Source organism: Fomitopsis serialis (genome assembly GCF_022376445.1).
Source record: "Fomitopsis serialis strain Sig1Antser10 chromosome Unknown B0H18scaffold_20, whole genome shotgun sequence".
NCBI lineage: Eukaryota > Fungi > Basidiomycota > Agaricomycetes > Polyporales > Fomitopsidaceae > Fomitopsis > Fomitopsis serialis.
The window spans coordinates 253070-275371 of NW_025954980.1; the positions used below are offsets into that span (position 1 = coordinate 253070).

At 53.8% G+C, this 22302-nt stretch overlaps 7 protein-coding genes across 7 annotated transcripts; 3 read left to right on the plus strand and 4 right to left on the minus strand.

The window, feature by feature from the left end:
* Positions 1-134: 134 nt before the first annotated feature.
* Positions 135-2493, minus strand: B0H18DRAFT_210339 (uncharacterized protein). Its single transcript, XM_048037134.1, has 20 exons — positions 2194-2493; positions 1989-2123; positions 1860-1941; positions 1791-1804; positions 1636-1734; positions 1570-1579; positions 1505-1522; positions 1410-1435; positions 1328-1353; positions 1238-1272; positions 1155-1179; positions 1086-1097; positions 1006-1021; positions 914-953; positions 755-855; positions 652-698; positions 578-590; positions 491-518; positions 307-331; positions 135-249 (listed from the first exon to the last, which is right to left on the minus strand). Exons 2-20 carry the CDS (start codon positions 2054-2056, stop codon positions 227-229), a joined length of 708 nt encoding a protein of 235 aa, XP_047895399.1. The 5' UTR covers positions 2057-2123; positions 2194-2493; the 3' UTR covers positions 135-226.
* Positions 2494-3086: 593 nt separating this feature from the next.
* Positions 3087-5847, minus strand: B0H18DRAFT_874059 (acyl-CoA oxidase; the record flags this gene model as incomplete). Its single annotated transcript, XM_048040331.1, has 15 exons — positions 3087-3152; positions 3204-3300; positions 3356-3540; positions 3594-3990; positions 4045-4256; positions 4314-4471; positions 4518-4552; positions 4609-4628; positions 4682-4839; positions 4901-4942; positions 4993-5231; positions 5285-5369; positions 5420-5577; positions 5625-5703; positions 5757-5847. The coding sequence occupies 15 exons, from the start codon at positions 5845-5847 to the stop codon at positions 3087-3089; spliced, it is 2022 nt and encodes a 673-aa protein (XP_047895400.1).
* Positions 5848-7693: 1846 nt separating this feature from the next.
* B0H18DRAFT_997092 (uncharacterized protein) lies at positions 7694-10042 on the plus strand. Its single transcript, XM_048045448.1, has 20 exons — positions 7694-7848; positions 7900-8027; positions 8080-8161; positions 8220-8233; positions 8305-8403; positions 8459-8486; positions 8549-8574; positions 8623-8648; positions 8697-8731; positions 8783-8807; positions 8871-8882; positions 8944-8959; positions 9021-9063; positions 9119-9219; positions 9271-9317; positions 9373-9385; positions 9443-9470; positions 9518-9572; positions 9635-9659; positions 9718-10042. The coding sequence occupies exons 2-20, from the start codon at positions 7960-7962 to the stop codon at positions 9938-9940; spliced, it is 966 nt and encodes a 321-aa protein (XP_047895401.1). The 5' UTR covers positions 7694-7848; positions 7900-7959; the 3' UTR covers positions 9941-10042.
* Positions 10043-10529: 487 nt separating this feature from the next.
* On the plus strand, positions 10530-12132 carry B0H18DRAFT_1093944 (uncharacterized protein; the record flags this gene model as incomplete). The annotated part of the gene is made up of 7 exons (XM_048032359.1): positions 10530-10658; positions 10739-10820; positions 10885-10969; positions 11022-11131; positions 11478-11685; positions 11733-11980; positions 12028-12132. The coding sequence occupies exons 2-7, from the start codon at positions 10758-10760 to the stop codon at positions 12130-12132; spliced, it is 819 nt and encodes a 272-aa protein (XP_047895402.1). The 5' UTR covers positions 10530-10658; positions 10739-10757.
* Positions 12133-12160: 28 nt separating this feature from the next.
* Positions 12161-15241, minus strand: B0H18DRAFT_997111 (general substrate transporter). Its single transcript, XM_048045449.1, has 12 exons — positions 14733-15241; positions 14641-14669; positions 14541-14592; positions 14362-14487; positions 14278-14305; positions 14158-14216; positions 13889-14099; positions 13796-13837; positions 13456-13733; positions 13296-13395; positions 12926-13235; positions 12161-12864 (listed from the first exon to the last, which is right to left on the minus strand). Exons 1-12 carry the CDS (start codon positions 15077-15079, stop codon positions 12554-12556), a joined length of 1893 nt encoding a protein of 630 aa, XP_047895403.1. The 5' UTR covers positions 15080-15241; the 3' UTR covers positions 12161-12553.
* A 1288-nt stretch (positions 15242-16529) lies between these two features.
* On the plus strand, positions 16530-19761 carry B0H18DRAFT_1103451 (P-loop containing nucleoside triphosphate hydrolase protein; the record flags this gene model as incomplete). Its single annotated transcript, XM_048032582.1, has 11 exons — positions 16530-16853; positions 16907-17377; positions 17452-17538; positions 17600-17735; positions 17875-18040; positions 18066-18238; positions 18287-18731; positions 18783-18967; positions 19022-19341; positions 19396-19498; positions 19556-19761. 9 exons carry the CDS (start codon positions 16530-16532, stop codon positions 19336-19338), a joined length of 2304 nt encoding a protein of 767 aa, XP_047895404.1. The 3' UTR covers positions 19339-19341; positions 19396-19498; positions 19556-19761.
* Positions 19746-22228, minus strand: B0H18DRAFT_1209856 (uncharacterized protein; the record flags this gene model as incomplete). Its single annotated transcript, XM_048036335.1, has 4 exons — positions 19746-19898; positions 19950-20049; positions 20108-21594; positions 21657-22228. Coding segments are annotated over 4 exons (2240 nt in total), but the record flags the coding sequence as incomplete, so codon positions are not given.
* Between the last annotated feature and the right edge of the window lie 74 nt (positions 22229-22302).

A 22302-nucleotide genomic window follows, 5' to 3' on the forward strand; every position in this document is an offset into this window, starting at 1 on the left:
ACCGTGCACAAGCAAGCCCTGCAACGACTGGAAGGACAGCATAGAATATAAATAAGCTCCTTCTAGACGCACGACGGGTTCGAATCCGTCTGCGCGGTATGCGTGCACTTGGTGGCCGCCGTGTCCGCAGATACTAGTAGCTCTGAGTCAGCCTCGGGACAACACCTCCCGAATTTGATCCTGGCCGGGAGAATGTTGACAGTGTCGTGGGTTCCCAGGGCATGTCTCACGTTCTCGCGAGAGTTGAGCCTAGACAACCCGCGTGTGAGCCTGGGCCCCGTAGTATAGGGTTTGGTTGGTACGCACGTAGACAGCATAGAGCAGGTGTATACTGAGGGTAAACGGTCAGCGTCCGTATGAGGACTCGGCAGGGGCCATGACGCACGGCGGATCAGCACAAAAAAGAACACAGTGTATATCATGGTTTCCGGGAAGAGCAGAAACTACTCTCATCAGTACAACTGCACTTCTAGAGATCGAGCGCACTTACCAGTGTCAAATCGATAATCGTGAATATTCTGTACATACAGGGCAGTGAGCGATGATGGCCGCGACTGCGAGTGCGATGGTTCCATACGTAGTCAGCAAGCCTATACCCGGGATGCTTTGAATGAGCGTGTTATTACAGTGATACAAGCATAGAACACTGACATGTGTTCAGCGCATACATAATGAGAAGGTTGATTGCACGATTCGTTCTACAAGTGGACGCACGCGTAAGTTAGTGTGTAACGAGGTCACAGTCACGACTCACCGAGGGAAGACGGTCCGTTTCGCATGTAGATAGTAGATGAGGGTGCCCGCGATGAGTACATCGCATGCTAGCTCGGCGCTGAGACCCGCTGCACTATATGGCTGCAGAGAAAGTTCAGTCACACAACGAACGACTCCCAGAGTCCTCAGGAAAATGCACCTTCAGACGTTCGCCTGAAGCGAAAAGATGGATCTCGAGTCTAAGTCTCGAATTAGTTGTGCTCGAGCATGCGCTTTGACACGTGGAATTACCCAACGACGGTGAACACTGGCGGAACCGAGGAATCAGGATGGCATTGACCCTGTAGACCATTACGGAACCCAACACGCACCTATGCTAAGTGCTGATTATCGTAGCATCAATATCTATTGAGCTGTGCATTCTATGACGACCGACTTACCGAGCCCACAAATGCTCAAGATAGACTGGTCAAGGAGTTGATCATCAGCCTTGCACACAGCCTGAGGCGGCCTTTGTACGTACTATAACCACAGGTAGAAGAGTACATTTCCCGGATACTGTGCCAGTACTTCGTCAATGATTGTTTCTTCTGCGCACACACTGCGAACTCACGGGTGTAAACCCGGAAAGCGAAATAACTGATGCAGCGACTCGTCAGTTGTATCACACATCAGTGCGGTGTGAGATTCCGTACAGTTGCACCATAGTGACAAGCAAACCCTTCAAGCAGTAGCAGGTCAACGATGGCAACAGTCTTTATACAGGTATCAGCATTGCTTTTACACTCACACCGACAGCGACCTCAGCCTGAAGGATGGTCAGCTGTATATGGCGACACTTGCACACGGTCGTACCAGCAATGTCCTGCAAGGTATGTAAATCACGTTGTAAGCCAAGCACGAACACCAGGCGACACGTACCAGTAACCATAGGCCAGGGCAAATATGTCCCCGAAATACGTCACCGTGTAGTGATAGTATGATATCACTAACAGTAAGACGTGCAGAGTATCGACCACCCTAACAAACAGCACTTTAGTGTGGGACATGGGACAGTGATAACGCTGGCGTCATACATGAGAGCAGAGACCTTCGAAGGAGGCATTAGTTGTGAGCGGTATATCCTCGGGTGTTATTTCTCGTACATAGATTTTGAGTGTCGCGCCGTCTCCGTTGGCATATTTGGTGTAATAAAAATACAGCTGCAGGCAATTGATGCCGAATATGCTGGTACATATTAGCCTTCGTGCAAGGACTTAGAGCGTGACACATACATGCTTGATACGATGATGCCTATACACGCAGGCCCAAGTATGTTGGCGATACTTGGTAGTGGTGACATGTCTGCTTGTGCCTTCACGATTTGACGATAGCGAGGCTATTATATAAGTGCCACTATATATGAACCACTGAGATGATGCAAATCCAATCAGCTTCGATTATATGAATTGTGTGAAGTGAACGTGAAGGTCGCACTGCCCTATGATGTATGGTATACACAGCCTACAGGGTGGCCGCTGTCAGGGTCACAAGTGTTAAAAATCACTGTTCACATGCGTGTATGTGATGATACCATTTCGCCGGTTGTATGAAAGTGCAGCCTGCCACAGTGTATGCGCATCCAGAAGGCTCTCATCAAACGGACGCCCTGACATAGCAACTTCAAGTCTTTGTTGAATCGTCAGTCGCAGAGTTCGGATGGTTCGAGTCTAGAGTCTAGATTGCATCACCTGTTGCATTGATCACTGCTGGATAGAAGCCTTCAACCCAGGTCATGAGCAACCAGAGAGAACACATAGAGTTTTGGTACATACTGATCGAGCCTCGTATGCACATTGGCTTGTTTGAATGTGCTTCGAGTGAGGTGTCAATCGTACGACGCGAAGCCCACGTCTAGTGACACTTGTGCCCGCGCCACGCGTACCCACATGATACGTTCTCGACTCGAGATCCGGAAGGCACCGAGTTATCCTTGATCTTCCTTGGGCAACGAGCCTGAGCTATATCTATGTATCAACGCGCCCGGGAGAAGTTGAGTGGACTTGGACAGATGCAATAGCCACGCTATGACACCACGGCACCACGAGACTAAAACCCAAAATACGCGGCCTTCATATTGGATTGAGAACCTCTGCTAAAGATCAATTGTCATGTTTCATGACAAGTTCTCAACGCAGAGGCGATTATGTGGTCCCAATGGACGGTACGTGTACTGTGTTCATGGCCCTAAGTAGGAGACGTGATCAGCGTCAGATATATGGAGCTTTGTGGGTATAAGAAGACTCGCAAAGGATTTAGAGAGGCGTTGCAGAAGTACTGACAATCAGCGCAACGTCGCAACACAGCCATCGCCCATCCAACAACTTTCCAAACTATAACTTTGCTTTCCGCGTTGCAGATAATCGACGACCCCGGCGGAGCATAGGCTTGATATATTGCTGATTATACATGTCAGATGATACAGACTCCGTGATAGAGTCCTGGCGCACCTCATAGCCACAAACAGGCTCTTCTGCATTAAGAGGTTCCATCTGAGCACGAGTCCATAATTGTTCGTAGACACTGCCATTGTAGACTCCTAACGCACTTCATCCGGAGCAGTCAGGCAGAGTCGTGAAACCGCGAACAGAAGACTGCTCACCTATCGAGTTGCCAGTCGGTGAACCCAAAGGCGTCGGTAAGGCCGATGGCCTCCGGAAGCAGCTCAATACATAGAAGATCGATAGCCGTGCGCAAAACTTTTGAAGGGTCTTCACCAGCCTTCTGTGGCAACAATCCGAAAGATAGAATGTCCACCAACCCAGACTCGGCCAACGCCAGCAGCGTCTAGATCGGATCATAAGCAGTTATTCACTGATAATATGACTAGCAGCACGTACCAGAGTACACAGCTTGCCAACAACACTCGCTTCTCGGGACGGAAGGACGTCCCGTAGATTTTCGACCAGTCCACGGACTTGAGCACCGAGGTAAGCGTCTACCACAGCCTTCGAGACACGATTGTCCATGCTTGGATCAACGTCCTTTGTGTCCGCACGGTTCTTGACCATCGCTGCGGCACGCCTCTCGAGAAGACCGACCACCTGTCGCGGACTGGTCCAATCAGGCTCAGAGACTTCCGTCGCAAACTCTGGAAGCAACGAGCGCATGTAAGCAGAGGACGGAGGAAGCTTCGCCGCAGCATTGGCGGAGAATCCGGATGATTGCAGGGTCTTGTAGGTTTTGAGCGCTCCGCGAACTATCTGTAGGTCTAGTACGAAGTTATCGCCTTCATAGCTGTGTATGGGACTGTCGTCAGCGACGCAACACGATGCCGATGGGAACACGCACGTCGTGGTAGGTAGGAAGTCAGCATAGTACCTCCCTATAGCGGCAAACTCGCTGAAGCCGTGTCCTCCCATAGCTCGGCGCGCCGTCTCCGCGTCCTGAGCGCCCATGGTCGTTGCGAGGATCTTGAGCGCGCACGATGTCAGATGCATCTCCGACACCATGGACACATTCCCGACTGCAAGCTGCTTGCTCATGACCTCCATCTGCACGAGCTGCGAAGGCAAGGCAAGTGAGCTTCAATGAGGCGGAATGAGACTGAAGGCATTCACCAAGCTCCGACCAAGTATAACGAAGATGTACGCGTGGGACAGAATTGGCAGCAGTCGGTAGTACACCCCGGGGTAAGTTATGACCTGCCGCTCGAGCCCATCTGCGCCTCGGTTCCCTTGTCGACGAACCATACAGTATCGGATAGATACGGTTGCCGCTACTCACTTGTCAGCGGATGCTGCCCATTGACTGGAATGTAGTACCTTTCGCCATGACCCATGCACCCTTGCCCACGAGGCTTGAAGAGGGTTGACTGTCAGAACAGTGGCTCGGATCTATCATGTTCATGCTTACAGCGAGCGTACGACCATCATCTATGGTGGGATGTGTCAATGCAAATTTTCAGGAGAGCTGTTCATTGACTTACCCCTGCATAACTCAGTTTGGCATGAGGCGGCCGGATATAACGGCCGTCTTCTGTGACTTGCGAGTACTCTGAGAGCATGTTCTCTCCTGGAATCCGGACTCGGTCGAATCTCGCAAACCCATTATCGACTGTTCCGTAACCTCCCATTGCCTTGGGGCCTTGTCAATTCATGATCAGCACTGACATAACACCGTAACCACTCCAGGAAGCTACCCTTACCGATATCACCAATCATGATCCCTGGAAGTGCCTTGTGGTCATCTATAGTGGATGAGGTTGACTATCGGCAGGGATGGACAGAATTATCTCACCTAGAGAACGCAGTTGGACGAGGAACAAATGGGGACCCATGGCCTTCCCGCCAGGAAGTATCAACTGCGCCTGTACGACGCCGTGTGTAGCTGTTCGGCCTGCAGCGCCTGCCCACCACTTGGTACTCGTCAGCGTCGGCGAGTGTATCTCAAACTCTTGTTTCTCTGGAAAGTAGGTAGCCGTCGTTTCCAATGAGGCGACGTCCGAGCCATGCGCGAGCTCAGTTTGCAGGTATGTACTTGCTACAAGTCAGACATGCCTCTCCAAGGTATACACGCGCTCAGTGCTCACCCTTGTATACCTCGATTGATTACTAGTTCGCTGTACTTCTTGCGCAAGTTGGGACCACATTGATCCATGAAGACAGGATCAAATGCTTACGGATTCGAGTCAATACCCGTACCATCGACAGACTGCAGTACTCACTAGCGGAACTCAGGTGAATGGGCAGCTCTTCGTCTATTAGGTCGAGTGCCTCTGTTGTCTCTGCGTTGGACCATCCAAAGATGTCTTGAAGCTCGTAGATCCTGTTGGTCATTCTTATAGCCCGTTTGTACCGGTCCTTGCGTGTCATGAATGGCCTGCTCGTCAGTTGTCATTGAGTCAACTCGTCTCTTCTCATTCTGCATACCGGTCTGACTTGTCGAAAACCGGGTCTTCAGATACAACTTTCAGTAAACGAGTGCGTACATCCCAATTTACTTTGCCACCTATGAGAAATAGTGAGTATCTGGTAGTCACGGAGATCCAGGGAGGTACTTACCATACAAGAAGTAGCACACTTGCTCGATGTCAAGGGTCGTACGTGCCCTCGCTGTCGCCATATCTGCTTTGGTTCTTTCTTCCGGTGGCATGATGCTGAGCTTGGTGAGGCTGCGGGCACAAGAGGATACAAGAGGGCGTCCCGCTTCCACCACTAGGCTGGTCGCAGCTCGCAGCTTTCGCGACCGAGCTGTACTGACGCTACATGGGTCACGAATAGCCAATATCCGTAGTTGGCGTCCGGGTCAGTCCGTGTGCCAATTAAAGCTTGTTCCTGTGTGTTACGATCTCGGGCATGTCACAAAATCGTGAGTGTCGAGACGCCGGGTGGTCGGGAAGCGACGTTCCCATTCTGTGCAGTGGACACAGTTGACTTGAACAATCTGGCATCTCCAGGTTCCAGCAGCAGGTCAAAGAGAAACGCGCATGTGAGGTGCTGAGTATACCGTGTCGCTAGATGATCTCCAGGCTGAATACTAAAGTTGAACTTACATTGATGAGTGAAGTCCGGCGGCAGCAACGTTCTGTATAGTTAGTCAGACCGGCGTTGGATAGGGGTTCCTGAACGGAGTGACAGTGTGTATCGAGCGCGAGTTAAACGTGAATGGTTCTGGGTCCAGTTTGATCACTGAACGTTGACAACGTTGAACGTTTGAACAGCCGTGACGCCTCCGAGTCGGGACGCTCGAATACATGAGCGATTACCATTTATGGTAACCGATACGACTCTGCCACTGGCAAGAGCATCGCGGCCTCGTACAGAACGCCGCCACTGACTGGCAGCTGCCTTAGACTCAGGAGAATTGTGAGTCGACTCATTGGGTACCTTCGCATGAGTCACTTACTTATATTCATGGCGCAGGCCCGGGGGTGTAGACTGTTGCGGTAGGTCGTTGGCACCGCCGCAGCCATTGCCAACATGTACTAGTCTCCCCTAGGCAGACCCTGAAGAAGACCTCTTTGACGGAGGGAGGGGAGGACGGTCTTCAACATGTACAGCTCAGCCCAGTGATGACGGACGGAGTCCATGGGTTATGCTCATGAACTCGACTGTAGGTTCTCGCCGTGCACCGACGACGGTGACTGGGAGCCGACTCGTGGGTGCTCACACTGATGAAAGCGTAAATTCGGAGCGTAAACTGCAGCACGTAATGGTCTGTCGTTGGGTCTAGTTCCTGAGGGACCGTGAGGAACGCGCGTGAGGGCGCCGCGGCATTGCCAACGCAGTTCAATAAGCTGTGAGTCGTCTCCTGGTATGATAGGTCCCTCATGATAGCGACTTACTCCATGGCCGTGGCAACTGCCCCCCTAGGACCTATTATTCTCCATCTGGACTCTCACCGACCTGCACTACATACAATGACCACAGAACCATGCAGAGGAGGAAGCTGGCAACTTCGGTCGTGCGCAGTAAGTTCTATTGGTATTCCGTATTTAGTGCTTTTCTTCACTCATTCGAATCGTGTGACCGTCAGTGGCCTCATGTACGCTGCCATAGCCGGTACATAAGTAAACTTAGACTCGAACTGCAAGGAGTTGCTTTGCCGAAAGACGAGATGTGAGTACTTGAGTAGTGGCTTGCGTAGGTCGGCTGCTTCAGGTCGCGCTGCCTTGACACTTTGAGTCCATGTACTCTGTATGCATGCACAGATGTTGAATCCGTACTGATGCGCTATCCAACATATCGCGCTCCTCGTGACGTGCACTGCGTTGTCAGGGAGAGTCGCCTTGACAAATTACGGCCAAGTGAGTGACGATAAGTCAACGTGCGAGGCGACTTACCCACGCCTTTCGACTCCGTTACTTACGTGTGGATCAAGTGTGGATTGTCATTGAACCGCACGACATCGACTAAACCGCGTAAGGTATCGCCATATGGTGTCGTCTTTCGCACATAGAGAGCTCGATAGACCCGTGAATGCTGTGAGTGATGTTCCGACGCGCAACATATGACACAGTCTGTGTGCACCATATCACGTCGGAGAGAAGCGTCCAATCTCTCACCCGACGTATGTGCTAGTGTTCTTAGCCGGAGTCCTATCCAGTCCCTTGATACGAAGTGATGGAGGTCCCTGAATTCGAAGTCTACCCCGGTGCGTCTTTGGCTCTCATGCGACAGAACTGACGCCGAGCGTCGATATAAGGATCGTCGTGGCCTGTCGCTCGTAGCGCGCCTTCGTCTTTTTCCTACTGATGTGCTGGGCATGCCTTCCTTGATACCGCTGGACGATTACCTCGGGGCCATCCTGATTGGGCTGCTTCTATCTACCGTGTGAGCAGCAAGGCGAATCCTACGAGCTTTCGCGCTGACGATAGTCAATCAGTTTGTACGGAGTAACTTGTCTTCAGACATACCTTTACTACACTCGGTATTCGAAGGGGGACGGTCGTGGTCTGAAAGCACTGGTGATCTTTCCGTACGCTTGGGTTTCAAATTCATGTCTCTCATCTCTTTCGCTCACAGGTTGCTATTATCTTGTGAGTACAAGGCGTAGAACGTGTTGTAACATGAAGAATAACAGAAGCGTGCAACCGCCACTCTCATTCAGCGTTGTGGACACCTTCCATGTTATTTTGTTGACAATCTCTTACTATCACTATACCGTGACAAATTTCGGCGACTACATTGCGCTGGAAAATGACGTCTGGTCAGTGCAGGACATTGGGGATCTACAACGGGATAGTTACTCAGAGCTGCCATAGGAGCTTGTCGGTCCAGGTCGGCGTTGGAGTGAGTACCGCAAATCGCCCTGGAGCTCGCATATACGACCACGAGCTAACCTACGGGGAAAGGCTTTGGCGGGATTTCTTGTGCAGCTGTGAGCAGCTCTCCCGACACATGCTGTCATCGTCTCACCCTCCGATAGCTTCTTTGCCTACCGAATATACGGGTGTACGTGCCTTCCTCCGTTTGGCCACATGTTTCGCTGACGCAGCACAGTAAGCGAGAGAAGGATACAGATTCCGGGTGCAATCGTGAGTCGATGTGCTACGACAGGTAGGGACTCCGTTCACAGCACCCCGCAGTGTGTCCTGGCACTATTTCAACTAGGTAATGATTTATGGCCTTCACATAGCTGGTGATTTCTTGATGGATCTCCTGCCTTCTCGACAGCGTCTTTGATTGGTAAGCCCAGACGTTCGCCCATGATATCGCTTCTGTTCATTGACAACGATTCACGCCATAGCATACACCATCATCGGGTGAGCCTACATGTACTTTGTACTGCATTATATCGCGGCCGGTGTGACCTTTCTCCACCAGCTTCGAGGATCATTACGTCGGTTCCATGAAGAATGGAGCGAGGGTGCGTCTACAACTGCGGTCTCGTATAGAAGCATCATCGCCGTCACGCATCTTAGGCAACTATAGGCTGTGGCTTATCGGCGAACATCGCTTGTGATCTGGTCATAGCTGCCGCGAACATATATTTCCTTGAGATCCGACGAACGTTGTCTCAGAGGTGTTGCGTAAAGTCCTGTTACACCAGCTTGGGAACTGACGCTCGCTGCAGGTCAAACAAAGCTATCAAAATACTCATCATCTATACATTCAATACATGTGAGCACACTGGTGAAGCTACTCGAATCACACCTGAGTTATACCACTATTTTAGACATCCTTGTCACGTATGTCTACTCTGGCACCTCAGACATGAGCTTCTCCGTTGAAGATTTGCATGACAGGGTGTTCGCTATCGTGTGCCTGATCACGGTGGGTCTGCATGATTTTGGTTTGATTCAATTGCTAACTGGCTCCAGTGGTTGACCTGCCCCGGCCTCATCTTCGGTGCTGTTGAGTTTATCTTGGTCCGACGTAAGTCAACGAACCATATGATCGAAATGGACGAACTGACGTCATGCGGATATTATGCATAGTATACCCGTGTTCCCTCCTTTGCCTGTACGCGGCTTCTTCCAGCAATCGGAAGTGCAGTGACTGACCCTTACTACGCACGCAGCCTCAACTCGCGAGAGAGTATTCGGCGAGCTCTGGAGGGACAAACGGGCCCACGCCGGATGTCGATCGACGAGCTGTCTACCTCTATGCAAGAGGCGACGCTATTTACTGAAGATCAGCATCTGGTAAAACCAAACTTGTTACAGGAGTCGTCATCAGTGTCGCAGCCTCAGACTAAGAGGGACAAATGGTTCCCGCTGGACGAGGCTCAAGAAGAGGTGTAGGATACTCTGTACATTTACACTTTCTGTTGAGGTGGTTCCGATCTGCAGTATGTATCGCGCCTGGTTGCCGTGTAATGCAAGGTCGAGGGCTCACATTGAAAATCGAGAGCTTGAGAACTAATCATCGGCGCGCTCGTCCAAATGGTCCAAGCGAAAGTTGCCTACAATCATGGTGACCACATATCACTCAAGTGTCGTGCTCAACAAGCTATACCAATGTCCGCATGATTCCTGGTTAGATCGTGAAGATGGCGTGAATGTTAAGAAAGCTGCTAGTATTTAGCAGGATAAGGATGGTCGCCGGCGTTGTCTCCACCAGTCATTATAGGCGCCGGAGTGCTTCGTTGGACGCGGCAAAGCATTCGTGGTACAATTCGGCGCCTGAATGGGTGCGGCCAGGAGCCTCCTAAGGGAAACCCGCCATACGTGTGTTCGGAATACTCTCAGATGTGTGATTGTGAGGGCATGCTTAAGGGCGGAACTGTAACAGCAAATATGATGTTCCCAAAATGGCTGCTTTGTCAGGTCGTACGGATTAGGCAGGTAGCTGTGGCGTCGGCAAGGACAAGAACGAACCTGCGCGGATTCGGCAGCACACCAGTACCAGGCTGTGACAATACCGCGACATCGTCACCACAGCTTTGACAAAAGCTGTCTTATTTGGGTCGTCGCAACGATCGAGGTTGCTTGGACCACACTGAAACTTAATTGTCCACGAGTGAGTATAAATGAACGTGTGTATCTCCCTCCTGACCGTGACCGATCATTGCTTTCCCCGCCTGCTCTCCCGGCCGGTAGCCCGGTTCGTTGATACATCATGTCATTGGAGTGCCCTCTTCTTGTGTGGATGCTCTTTCTCAATCGAGAGATGACAGTTGAGGTATGTCCGAACTCGGTGGTGGCCTTCCAACAGACTTCACTGATTCATCCTCTTATGAACACAGGAGTATGACCAGTGCTACCATACGACGCGTACATGCGTCCCTCATGCGAATGTGGCGCATGCACGGGAACAACTCGATACATCGCGTGAGTGACTCTGCTGATTTTTTGGGTGACGCGTTCTGATTGTCGCTCTCAGGGCAAATGATTGCGCATATGCTCCCATTGCTAATGATGCGGCACCGAAGAGTACCTAGGTCAAGGTGGAAAGACATGGTCAGCGATAATGGGAAGCACTACATAGAACAGGTGCGAATTGATTATCAACATATTGACCCTATCTGTGGCCCAAGAAGCGTAGTCTGGCTCAACGTATGCATCGCGAATGCCTCATCCAATCGCACGTCTGATAGAGAATTGCAAAAGTGAAGTGGCCATGGAGACGTGTATCCGTTTGTGGCCTGTTCACGCGTGCTACGGCGTGGAGGCACTGGTCCCTTCGCCAACGCTCATATGGCGCGCTTCCTGACCTTGACATGTCCTGTCTTGAACCTGCATTGCAGCGCGCATGGAAACAGAGACGTTCGTCCAACACGAGTCTCACTTTTGGAATGGGTTCGCCATTTGAGCTATGATCTGATGCACCCGTTTGCAGGACATCGACAATGCCATGAACCCAACGGGCCGTCTACGGGCGATGATCGGCTACCACCTCGCGTACGACAGCAACCTCATCGGTATGGTCATGACCCAAGGCCGGCAAAGAGATGTCATCAACGTGGGGATCGGCATCAAGCAACTCGCGGTCTCCCCACCAGATATTTCCGTCAATGTTTATGCAGAGTCTTTCTATCACAAGGTGCGTGGGGCGTGTCCGGAGCCCTGCCCCGACTAACACTAGTATCTGCAGCTCACCCCCTCGAAATGACGTTCATCAAGCCAGAAGACGGCGATGAAGTCGTCTTGCGCCGGCTCTGCCTCCTACTCGCGCTCAAGCAAGCGTACATCAAAGCGATCGGGCAGCCGATGGGCTTCGACTGGGCGCGGCTCGAGTTCAACGTGCCGCGGCAGACCGTGACGGGGGACAACGTGCCACTGCTCGGCTGGGAGTTCCGCGTGTGGACGAGCGACATCGGCGGCACGCGCGGCGAGGTCGCCGTCGAGGAGAAGTACCAGTGCGCCATCGCTTCTTCCGCGGGTCGCAGAACACGAAGTTCATCTGGCAGAAGGAGCGGAAGGACATCGAGAGCTGGGTGCAGTTCATCAATCTGGACCAGCTCATCAACGTCGTCCCGAAGCTCATGGACTGATTCGAGGGAGTGTTTCTGTAGTTCTGTGAGCGTGTTTGTATAAGGTGCGTGCATCTTCTACGTTATGTTCTGGGTAGAAACGATCGCTGACATGCTACCCGCTGCTCACTTACTGTAGACCGTTGTAATGCTACGTGATATCAAGAGACACTGTCTATCGTGCTGTACGTATGTCGCTTTCTGTAATCTATCACGATGTATCCTTGGCTATGAAGTTATCGTTATCCAACCCAACATCTCACCAAGTTTGGGAGCGCCGAATGCTAGAAGTACACGGGACGTGTGTTGACCAGCTCAGGCGTAGGCTGACGGTGACAAGAACAGAAATATAGTCGTGCCCTAATAACCTGACGAACAGTAGATGCGTGGTGTACAAACAAACGTAGCGGTCGTAACTCAAGCGGCGTCACCCTCGTGCGGCTCATGCCTTCTCCTGCTTCTGCTCGTCGACCTTCACGTCGTCCAGGTCCGGCTGCGCCACGGGCGGCGTCTTCTCGCGGTCCTCGAGCTCGCCCGCCTTCCACTTCTGGAAGTACGCCTCCTCGTGCCACACGAGCGGACTCTTGCTCATGAACAGGTGGTCCATCTCCTCGAGCGTGCGGTTCGCCGTCTCGGGGTAGAACGCCCAGACCATCGGGATCGCGAGGAAGTTGACCGCGCCGAAGATGTAGAGCGTCTTCTCCTGGATCGCGTTGAACATGACCGGGTTGAGGAGCGTGAGCCATCCGTTCCCTGTACACATCCACCTATCTGAGCTCATGCCACACCATAGTAGCAGGCACGCGCGACGCACCGATGGACCACCCGACGACGCCCCACGCGTTGCCCTTCGCACGGACGTACAGCGGGAACGTCTCCGTCGGGTACACCCACGGGATCGTGAGCCACGTCGCGCCGAACGTCGCGGTGTACGTGAACACGAAGAACGCCGCGGCGCCGCCGTACTGCGCGGCCCTGTCCGGGTTGCTCTTGAGCAGCGCGCTGAAGCCGCCCGCGAGGAAGAGCGAGACGCCCTGCGCGACCGCGCCCCACCAGAGGCCGACCCGGCGGCCGAGTCGGTCGATCGTCACGACGGCCAGGAGCGTGCTCAGCATGTACGTGACCTAAACGGGACGCGAGTCGTAAGCATGTGATACATTCAATGGGAAGGCGGGATGTCGTACGTCGTTGAGACCGGACAACCACTGGGCTTTGCGAGCTGAGTAGCCGGCTTGCGAGAATATGGTTGAGGCGTAGACCGTGACCGCCGCAATACCGACCCACCTGAGGAAGGCGACGTCAGTCAGGGTGAGTGGGGCATGGAAACCGGCCGGGGACACTCACTCCTGCACAATCTGCAGCCATATCGACAGCTGGACGCGGCGCGCGACGTGCAGGTCGCTGTCGTGCAGCCCGAAGAACATCGCGAAGTACGTGTTGCCGGCGGCGTGCTCCTTCTCGAGCTGCACCGCGACCTGGATCTCCTCGTACTCCGCGGTCACGCGCGCGTTCTCGAGGTTGCCGTCCTCCGAGCGGAGCCGCGCGAGGATGACCCGGGCCTCTTCAGTGCGCCCCATCTTCAGCAGCCAGCGGGGACTCTCCGGCATGGACGGCACGAGCACCTGGGGATTCGCGATGCGCTCAGTGTCGGTCACGCGCCTACGTGACGATCACTGCAACTTACCATGAAGGCCAGAACGGGCAGGATCTGGAACGCAATGGGGAACTATACAGGTCTGGTCAGAACGAGGATCGTCTCGCAAGTCAGTTCACATACCCTCCATCGAACTTGCGTAGTGCCGTCGCCGACGTAGCCCAGGCCGAACTCGAGCCAGTAGGCGACGACTACTCCGAAGATGTTCAGCGTGAATTCGCTCGCGATGAAGGCGCCTCGAGACGTATGTGAGGCGACCTCCGCGCTCCAGACCGGTACGATCGCATTCAGGTACCCTGTGCCGATGCCGTTGATCACACGAGCGCACAACATCCTGAAAGGGGGGACCTATCAGTAGCGCCCTCTGGAGGGTTTCCCACTAGCGGACCCACCATGAGATGTTCTGCGCGGAGCATTGCAGCGTAGCGCCGATGAGAACCCACAGACTTCCCTGAGATCCGTTGAGCGTGTGAGTTCCAGACTGACACCAAGGACGGCAGGGCTGAACTCACCACAAGCATGGTCTTGATACGTCCGATCCTGTTGGACGAGAGGTCAACTTCTGCTCGCACAGAGCTTTAGCGATATGGATTCACCGGTCACCGAGGACACCGCCCATGAGGGCTCCGATGAGGGTGCCCAAGTAGTAGATGCTAACAATACCACCTTCTCGCGTTGGTTCTGTGATTGTAGCGACATATCCCTCTGAAGGACCTTCGTATCTGCATATCGCCAGTTTTCAGGCAAGATCCTACTGCAGCACGGGGTCACGTACGTCGAGTACCCAAGCTTCATCGTGCGCACATAGTCGGGCGATGTATTCACACCTGACACGACGTGAGTTGGCGTTCTCTGCGCACAAGCAAAATTCGTACCGGACATCATTCCTTGGTCATACCCGAAACTGTGTGCCAAGGCGGGCATTGAGTCTCGGGACATGCAAGCATGACCGGAACGCTCCACTCACAAGAAGATGGCGAGGCCTGCCACCAGGTTGATCGTATAGTACAATTTCCGGCCCTTTGTCTCGGAGAAGGTGTTGAACTTGAACATGGCGGGCAAATGTGCAAGTTGCGGGACGAGCGGCGAGCAGAACGCGCAGGGCCGCTTCCGAAATGGCGCTGTTATATACGGGGTTGGATGGCCTGATGCGGCCGGTGCATAGCGCGCAGCGGAATGGGAAGAACCCGGGAACTTGACATTACCCTGGATCCAGAAGTCTTGATCACCTGCTCGCCAGGGCGACCTGCGGAGCCTCCACAGGTGGAAGGCTCCAACTGCGCTCGGCAGCGTCGGGCCGCCAAGCGCGTCCATTGTCGGGGGATGAGCGATGTACGTACGGTGTCCCGTTTCGAGGTGTCGCCGGCGACCCTATGTCGTCGCCTGACACTCCTCTGTGGTGCGCGGTGTCTTCGCATGGTGTTTGATCGGCTGTGGCCCAGGGACGCAGAGCTGCGGTGGACGAGTTTGGGGCACAGACCGGGCATAGGCGCGGGCGGTGCGGGCCCCCGCGTCGCACCCCGCAGAGCGAGGCGGGGTGAGACAGGCGTCGGGGCTGGGCGCCTCGCACATTGATGGCAGCGGTGCCGTGCGCTTGGCAGGCGCCGGACGATCTGTTCGTGCGCCCCGATCATGATCCGTCGTTATCCGGGCCACTCTCCACCCCTGCAGTTTTCTCTGCGGCATGAGCGAGAACTTCAGGAGAACTTGGCTGGGGCGATCTACGCGTCTCAGCGCATATGCATAGTATTCACCGCGGTGGCGGCCATGGGCGCGGGCACAACGCACCAGTATGGCGCGTAGTCCGAACATCCGACTCGGATATGCCAGGTACAGCTTGCCATTGTGCCCTGGCTAATGTCAGGAGCGCAGTCTTGATAACTTACAAATATTGCTCGTACCTGCTCCTATTCGCAACGCAAACCAGCTCAAAGCCCCGGTCGTGCAAATTTTCGTACTTGACATCGACTTGACGAGTCATTTTGCGAGGCTCGGCCCTGGAGGGACGCTAGGGGATTCACGCCAAGTCCGCGGCGACCCCACAACGCGCTCGAATGCAATATGCGTCATTTCGCCAAAAGGTTGTGCCTATTAGGGCCCAGTCATGACACTTGATGTAAGCATATGAGCTCAAGGTGTGTGCTTGAGTTGATTCTCGACGAGAAAATGTCACGGTTGCCTACATAACAGATAGGTGACCGGCAGGCTCCTCCCCATCCGCCTTCGGGGGTAGAGGGGACGAATTTTCGAGACCGCGAACTGTGCTTTGTGTCCCTGTCCTCACCCGCCACACCTCAGCCACATCCCATCAAAACTTTCCATCCCCGCCCGATCCTGAATCTCCGTAATCTTATTCCCCTTTACCCAGGCTCCTCCCCATCCGCCTTCGGGGGTAGAGGGGATGAATCTGAGTACGCCAATACGATGCTCTTTCTCGATCCTTAAGTCCTGTATCCAAAAAAGTACTAGTTGATACAAGTCACATGCACCACGCGAGCCAATTCAAACTCCCCAATCTTATTCCCCTCTACCCCCCTCTGGCGGCTGGCACAAAACATATACAAACACCCGGAGCCCGGTGATGGCGTCCTCCATATGGTAGCCCCATCAGCCGTCGGACAATTTCTCGGTGGACAATTAATGAGCATTTTCCGTTTTTCGTGAGCGAGCACGTGCGACGGTGCGACGCGTCGCGACGCGCCGCAGGCCTACTGTACGACGAGAAAACTACCAGTCCACCCCCTCGACTCCCTGCCCCTCTATCATGGCACCCAGTCAGTCAAGGATACTCTCACTTGAACAGATTCGCGAGACGACCCTTGCCAAGCTCGGTCGTTTTCCCTGTCGGTGGCAAGCGCACGCGACACAAGTCATCCTCGAACGCAAGAACGACCTCATCACTATTGCACCTACAGGTTCAGGGAAAACACTGACCTTTTGGATGCCACTTCTCTTCCGTGCCGACGGTATTCAAATTGTCGTGACGCCGCTCAATATTCTCGGCACTCAGAATGAGCAAGAATTGGCAAAATTCGGGGTGCGCGCGATTGCTGTCAGGGCAGAGACAGCGACACCGAAGGTTTTTCGTGTGAGTCATGGTTCGTATAGCCATATTCATAGGTTACTCACTGATTTGCTTAGGAGATCCGCGAGGGCAAGTACCGTGCAATCGTCGTCAGCCCGGAGGAGTTGATGAAGGTAGGCGGGGGATTCGAGGACCTGTGGAACGACGAAGGGTTCACCTCGCGAATCATGAGCATTGTCTTCGATGAGGCACACTGCATAAGTACCTGGAAGTCATTTCGACAAGACTACAAGAACATCGACCGACTCCGTTACCTTTTGCCGCATGTCCCGTTCGTCCTCGCCACAGCAACTCTGCCAGGCGAGATGCAGCGTGAGATCATGAAGACGCTGCAGATTCGCGCCGACCGCTGTACCGTGATACGGCGCTCGAACAATCGCCCAAACGTGCACATCGAAGTGCGTCGCATCAAGCATTCGCTCTCGGGTTACGAGGACTTGGATTTCCTCGTCTTGCCGAGGACAGAGCGTGCAGCCGGGGACTTAATCCCAAAGTTCCTGGTCTTCTTCGATAACATCGACGATTGCGTCAGGGCTGGGGAGCATCTGCGAAGTCGGCTTCATCCAGAAGAGAGAGAAAAATACATTGGTTTCACGCACAGATGTCCGAGCAGTTCCGCGAGGATGATCTCGCGGCCTTCAATGCATCAAATCTATATGGCCTGTGTAGCACAGATTCCTTCGGAATGGTCAGTGAATTTCAGCCCGAGGCTAGTAGAGTGGTAACTAATGAAAAACTTACATTCGCAGGGCGTGAACGTCGCGGACGTTCGCATCGTCGTGCAGTGGCGGATGCCGCGTGATTTGAACACGTTGTGGCAGCGCTTTGGACGCGCCGCGCGTGACCTGACACTCACGCAGTTGCAATCCTCCTTGTCGATGGTCGGTATTTGATGAAGAGAAGGAAAAGAAACAGCGCGCCGCCGAGAAAGCTGCCGAGAAAGCCGCCAGAAAAGAAAAGCGGTCAATGATCCAGCTCAAAAGCCTACAAGAGGGCACGTACCAATGACACACCGGCACATCAGCTGCGACAGCTACCTCGTCCATCACGAACATCGAGCAACAGCGGGAAGCTGCTAGTGAGACGGAGAGCGCAGATGCGACACGGCCTCCAGCTGGTGGTGTGTCAGAGGACCAAGGTCGGGGATCATCCCAGGAACGCCACAACGTGGCGCCGGTGTGGGGTCGCAGGTCGATCTTGCGAGTTTGCGTGCAGACATCGAAGCAGCGCGTTTGTCGAGTCGACAAGGAGGAGCACGGAAGGGAAGAAAACAGACCAGGAAACGAGTGAGCTCTCGGCGGAGCTCGATGCGCTAGTCAACGCAGCAACAAGGCCGCACCGCTGCTATCGAGCGCCGATCATGGCGTACTACCGGAATGACCAAATCGGTAAGTGTGTTTACTCGCTTTGGTTCTGTGGGTCCGTCCGTCTGATAGGTACTTGCCTATTAGAGCCGGATGACCCTCCTTGCCTCGCCGAGGGCTGCTCTCGATGTGCCACACGGGCACCCATGCTCTGCTGTATCCTGTGCTCCCCCGATGCTCCCTGCTTCGCAGCAGTCGCGCCTCACGAATGCGATGCGGCGCCGCCTCAGCCGCGCGCGTCGCGCATCAAGAAGGACACAACCATCTCGCCAGCCGGACGCGACCTCAGGACGGCCCTCGACACCTTCCGCCGAGAGCGGACAATCAACAAATATGGCCGGGCCTTACTCGACAACCTCGGCGCGAGCGTTGTTCTTCCGGACAACGCTATCGACCGATTGGTTGAGTGCGCGCAGGCTGGCAAAATCAAATCTCTAGACGACGTACAGCGCGAGGTAGGGAAGAAGTGGGGCAAGGCACGCGAGTATGGAGAGGAAGTGGCAGCCATAATACGGCGGTGCGTCATTCGATTCAGTCGGTCACCGTGCAGTTACTAAACGTTCTGTAGCATCTTCCCTCTAGACAATCCTTTCGTGGTCGCTCCGCTCACTCCTCGGCCGCAACCCGTCAACGCAGCGCATGTAGGCTCCTCGACCGCACCAAACCACAGCAGTGCTCTGGCTACTCCGACGCCGGCAAGACGAACTGTTCGGCAGTACAAGTGCAGCGCATGCGGCGCAGCTGGCCATAACAGTAGGCTTCATGAGTGTTGACCTCACCTCGGGATGACTGACGCGCATTGTGCAGAGAACAACCGATCGTGTCCTAAATATGCGAGCAAGGCTCAGCAAGAGAATGCCCCGCCGACGGCTGCGACGGCAGGCAATGCTGATGAGGGCCCGGCCTCAGACACAGACGAGCAAGAAGTGCAACCACGACAATCTCCACTTCCAGCGCCTTCGACTGTGTTGGACACTCTGTTCACGACTCCATCTTATCGACGTAATGCTCGGGTGGCAACACTCGAGCAGATCCGTGCAGAGCAACATAGCCTTCAGTCGCCTCAGCAACAGGACACAGTGTCCACTCCAGGAGGGCGGGGCTGGTCACGGAACCTGGCGTGAATGGTACGTCTATGTCGTCGATGTTCCTTCACCTATAGCATGCTCATGTGTACCTAGGTTCATCCGCGGAGGCGTTGATGATGCCGGTGCCGCCGTCTCGCTTTTACGGGAGTCCTGCGAGACTCAGATAAGTATTCCATCTCGTCAACATGCTCAGCTGGTAAGATTACATTATATCATAACACTGTGTCGAGACTAAGATCTCCTGCATCGATAGCCATATCTACGCCGTCCTCGGGCGGTCCAGCACTGTCGGCCTCATCACCGTCACTGCTCGTGCTCCCAAGCATGAGCCCAATTCCCTTACTCAGCATATCTCGAATACAATGCGCTGACTTCCGTCCCTCACGTCGCTCGTGCGGCCTCGTTTCATCCATGTTTTTGAGTAGAGCATTAAATGTTATTTTGAGGTTCTTCTTTCCATGAGCTGACGAGAGGCCGGAGAGATAAAAGTTGTGCTCTGCATTGCGAGCACAACTTCAACTGTACACCAGGACATTGGGAGACTCTGTGATAACCCGGTCCTTTGTGTAATTGGAGCCGTCTCCACCGTAAGTGTCCTTGATAGATGTGTGTCAGCCTCGCCCATACCACGAACAGTTGGTTGATACCTTAGTGAACAAATTCATCAGCTCAACGACCCAATCGACCCCCCGGAAAGCGTGCGGTTTGCCCGTTGGGTTAACAAGAATGTTGTAACGAATTGCATGGCTTCCACAGTACAATGAGTCTCACCATAACTCTCATCAGATCAGCAGGAAGTGCTCACCGCAGTCGCTCGGGGTAGACAAAATGTACATCTGTCCAGAACCTCTCCATGTAGCTTGCATATTTATGCTTCCCCGTCGCCTTGAACAGAGCAATCCATGCAGGCATTATTGCCTCAATGCCTCCGATATCTCCCGCATTGGCATGATAGGAGAACTCCTCGTAAAGCGAAAAATACTGATGCATGAGCATGATGTTTTCGTGTTGCTGATCGCGTACATCGGCACTGCGGTTGCGCATAGCATAGAGGTTCTGCACCCCGGCAACATACTTGGGGACCATACGGTGGGCCATGGTAACAAGCTGCTCGAATGTTGGTGTCTGGCGAGCAAAGTCATCCAGACTGTCCACTGCTTGATCGCGATATTGCGAGCGGGCCTCCGTACGCCAGCAATCCAGCCGCAGTACGATTCCGGTGTGCAATATTACCTCGTGCATCTGGCGAAACTTCGGCTTTGAACCTATCTGGCCTGTTTCTCGCGGGCGTAGCATCCCCACAAAATGCATGAGACTGTTCTCATCGCGACGCGACTCGGGTGGTTGTATGAACATGCGCCAGATGTCATCTGCACAGGCCATCTTCGAGTGAAATATACCTGGGACGAAGATGGCAAACTGATGGCGGCGAAGGGCTGTCTGCTCGATGCTGCGGCGCTTTTGGATAGCCTGCACCCGCTCGGCCGTTCCGAGATCACCATGGACAAGCACTACATGCTCCGATATGTCTACAATGTCTTCATCTGCCTCCGTGGCCTCGGGGTCTCCGATCCCTGCCTGTTTGAGCAAGTCCGCGATCGCCTGGATGTTGCCATCGACCTTCGACTGATTTATATCCATGCACCGAACGGGGTGGTAGGTGAGCTTTACAACAGGGATCAGTTCGACAGCTTCTGGGTTGGGTAACAACGGAATGAATTGTCGGAAATATTCTGGGCCATGTCGGAAGAGTGCGTCGAGAAAAAGCCATGCTGTGAAGCGGGCGCTACGGGACAAACCCGATGGATGTGGAGGATCGGGATGGAGTGTCAGGAGGTTTTCGTACGAATATCGTGGTGGCGGGGTTGGGCTGTAGAGGACACTGGGATTGAGCCACGAGGTCTCCCATAGCCTACGTGAGCAGCGTAGGTCGTCAGGCTGGACACCATGTTCGAGCTTGATGATGAGCCCTGATGTAAGGTGGACGAGTCGATCCCCCGATTTCTCGATCGTAGGTGTCATGGTCCTGAGTGTTAGCTCACAGTTGTCGTATGCGAGCATCGCGCGGAGGGACTGCCCGAGCTGGCGAACATTTCTCGCACTCTCTCGGGACAGTGAGTGAACGGCATTATTGATAGAAGACGGTGAGATTGAGATGCCCATATGTGCAAGTGCCTTGATGACCTTGTCAGGTGTATTGCAGGAATGGAAGAAGATCGCGTTGACGGCAGCGAACGCGTTGCATTGCTGATTGAGCGAGTGCATGATTACAGACAGTATAACTACTGTCTTCTGCCGAAGGCAAAGCTAATTAGGACAAGAGTAATAACATACAAACTTGCAATCTGGCTCACTAGATGACATAAGGCTCGCTGCAATTTCAACCGAGCATCCTTCGCAGGAGCTGAGGGATCGGCGCCTTCTCGAACATCGCCTCCGCCGAGTTCAAGTTCCCGCCACAACTCCAGCTCATCCGGACTGAGAGTTTGATTCTCGGGATCTCCCTCCCCTAGGCCAGTCCAGAGCTCTCGGCCTGACAAGAGGAACACGATGAGTTCCCATAGTTCGGGAGCCAGGGACCGCATTCGCGCAGCCATGTCCTCGATGCGGAAATCAAGGACTTGCTCGGCTTTCATGTGCACGGCACCGAGATGCCATCCGTTGTCCTTGTCCGTCAGCTCGCGCGCGACGCGATGGTAATGTGCTTTCATTTCTTGATGCGCCCAACGCCGTGTCACGGCAGACGTCCGAGTATTCCGCGCAGACGCCGCGAGAATAAGGCCAAGATTGGCATTGAGACCTTCGAAGAAGGTGAACCCGGCGAAGGTCTTGTCATCGAGTGATTCCAGAACGAGCTCAGACAGTGACACACGAGCTTCAAGGAGAGCTTTTCGAATGAACTGGATTTGTGCAAGAGATATCATCGCCCGGGACGTACAAAACGCGCTCGTCCGTTATATATATGCAGTGCGCGCGTTCGCGCAAATGAACATCGCTCGA

What these genes read in the sequence shown, in the direction of transcription:
- B0H18DRAFT_997092 (XM_048045448.1), top strand. Translation starts at nt 7,960, where the DNA reads ATGCCTTCCTTGATACCGCTGGACGATTACCTCGGGGCCATCCTGATT. An exon ending in GCGCTGGAAAATGACGTCTG is followed by an intron (nt 8,404 to 8,458) that starts GTCAGTGCAGGA and finishes GAGCTGCCATAG; the next exon opens with GAGCTTGTCGGTCCAGGTCG. An exon ending in CTATCGTGTGCCTGATCACG is followed by an intron (nt 9,471 to 9,517) that starts GTGGGTCTGCAT and finishes AACTGGCTCCAG; the next exon opens with TGGTTGACCTGCCCCGGCCT.
- B0H18DRAFT_210339 (XM_048037134.1), bottom strand. Translation starts at nt 2,056, where the DNA reads ATGTCACCACTACCAAGTATCGCCAACATACTTGGGCCTGCGTGTATA. An exon ending in CTTGTCACTATGGTGCAACT is followed by an intron (nt 1,354 to 1,409) that starts GTACGGAATCTC and finishes TCGCTGCATCAG; the next exon opens with TTATTTCGCTTTCCGGGTTT. An exon ending in CGATTATCGATTTGACACTG is followed by an intron (nt 332 to 490) that starts GTAAGTGCGCTC and finishes GTTTACCCTCAG; the next exon opens with TATACACCTGCTCTATGCTG.
- B0H18DRAFT_997111 (XM_048045449.1), bottom strand. Translation starts at nt 15,079, where the DNA reads ATGGACGCGCTTGGCGGCCCGACGCTGCCGAGCGCAGTTGGAGCCTTC. An exon ending in TGACCAAGGAATGATGTCCG is followed by an intron (nt 14,593 to 14,640) that starts GTACGAATTTTG and finishes ACGTCGTGTCAG; the next exon opens with GTGTGAATACATCGCCCGAC. An exon ending in CGTCGTCGGGTGGTCCATCG is followed by an intron (nt 12,865 to 12,925) that starts GTGCGTCGCGCG and finishes GGATGTGTACAG; the next exon opens with GGAACGGATGGCTCACGCTC.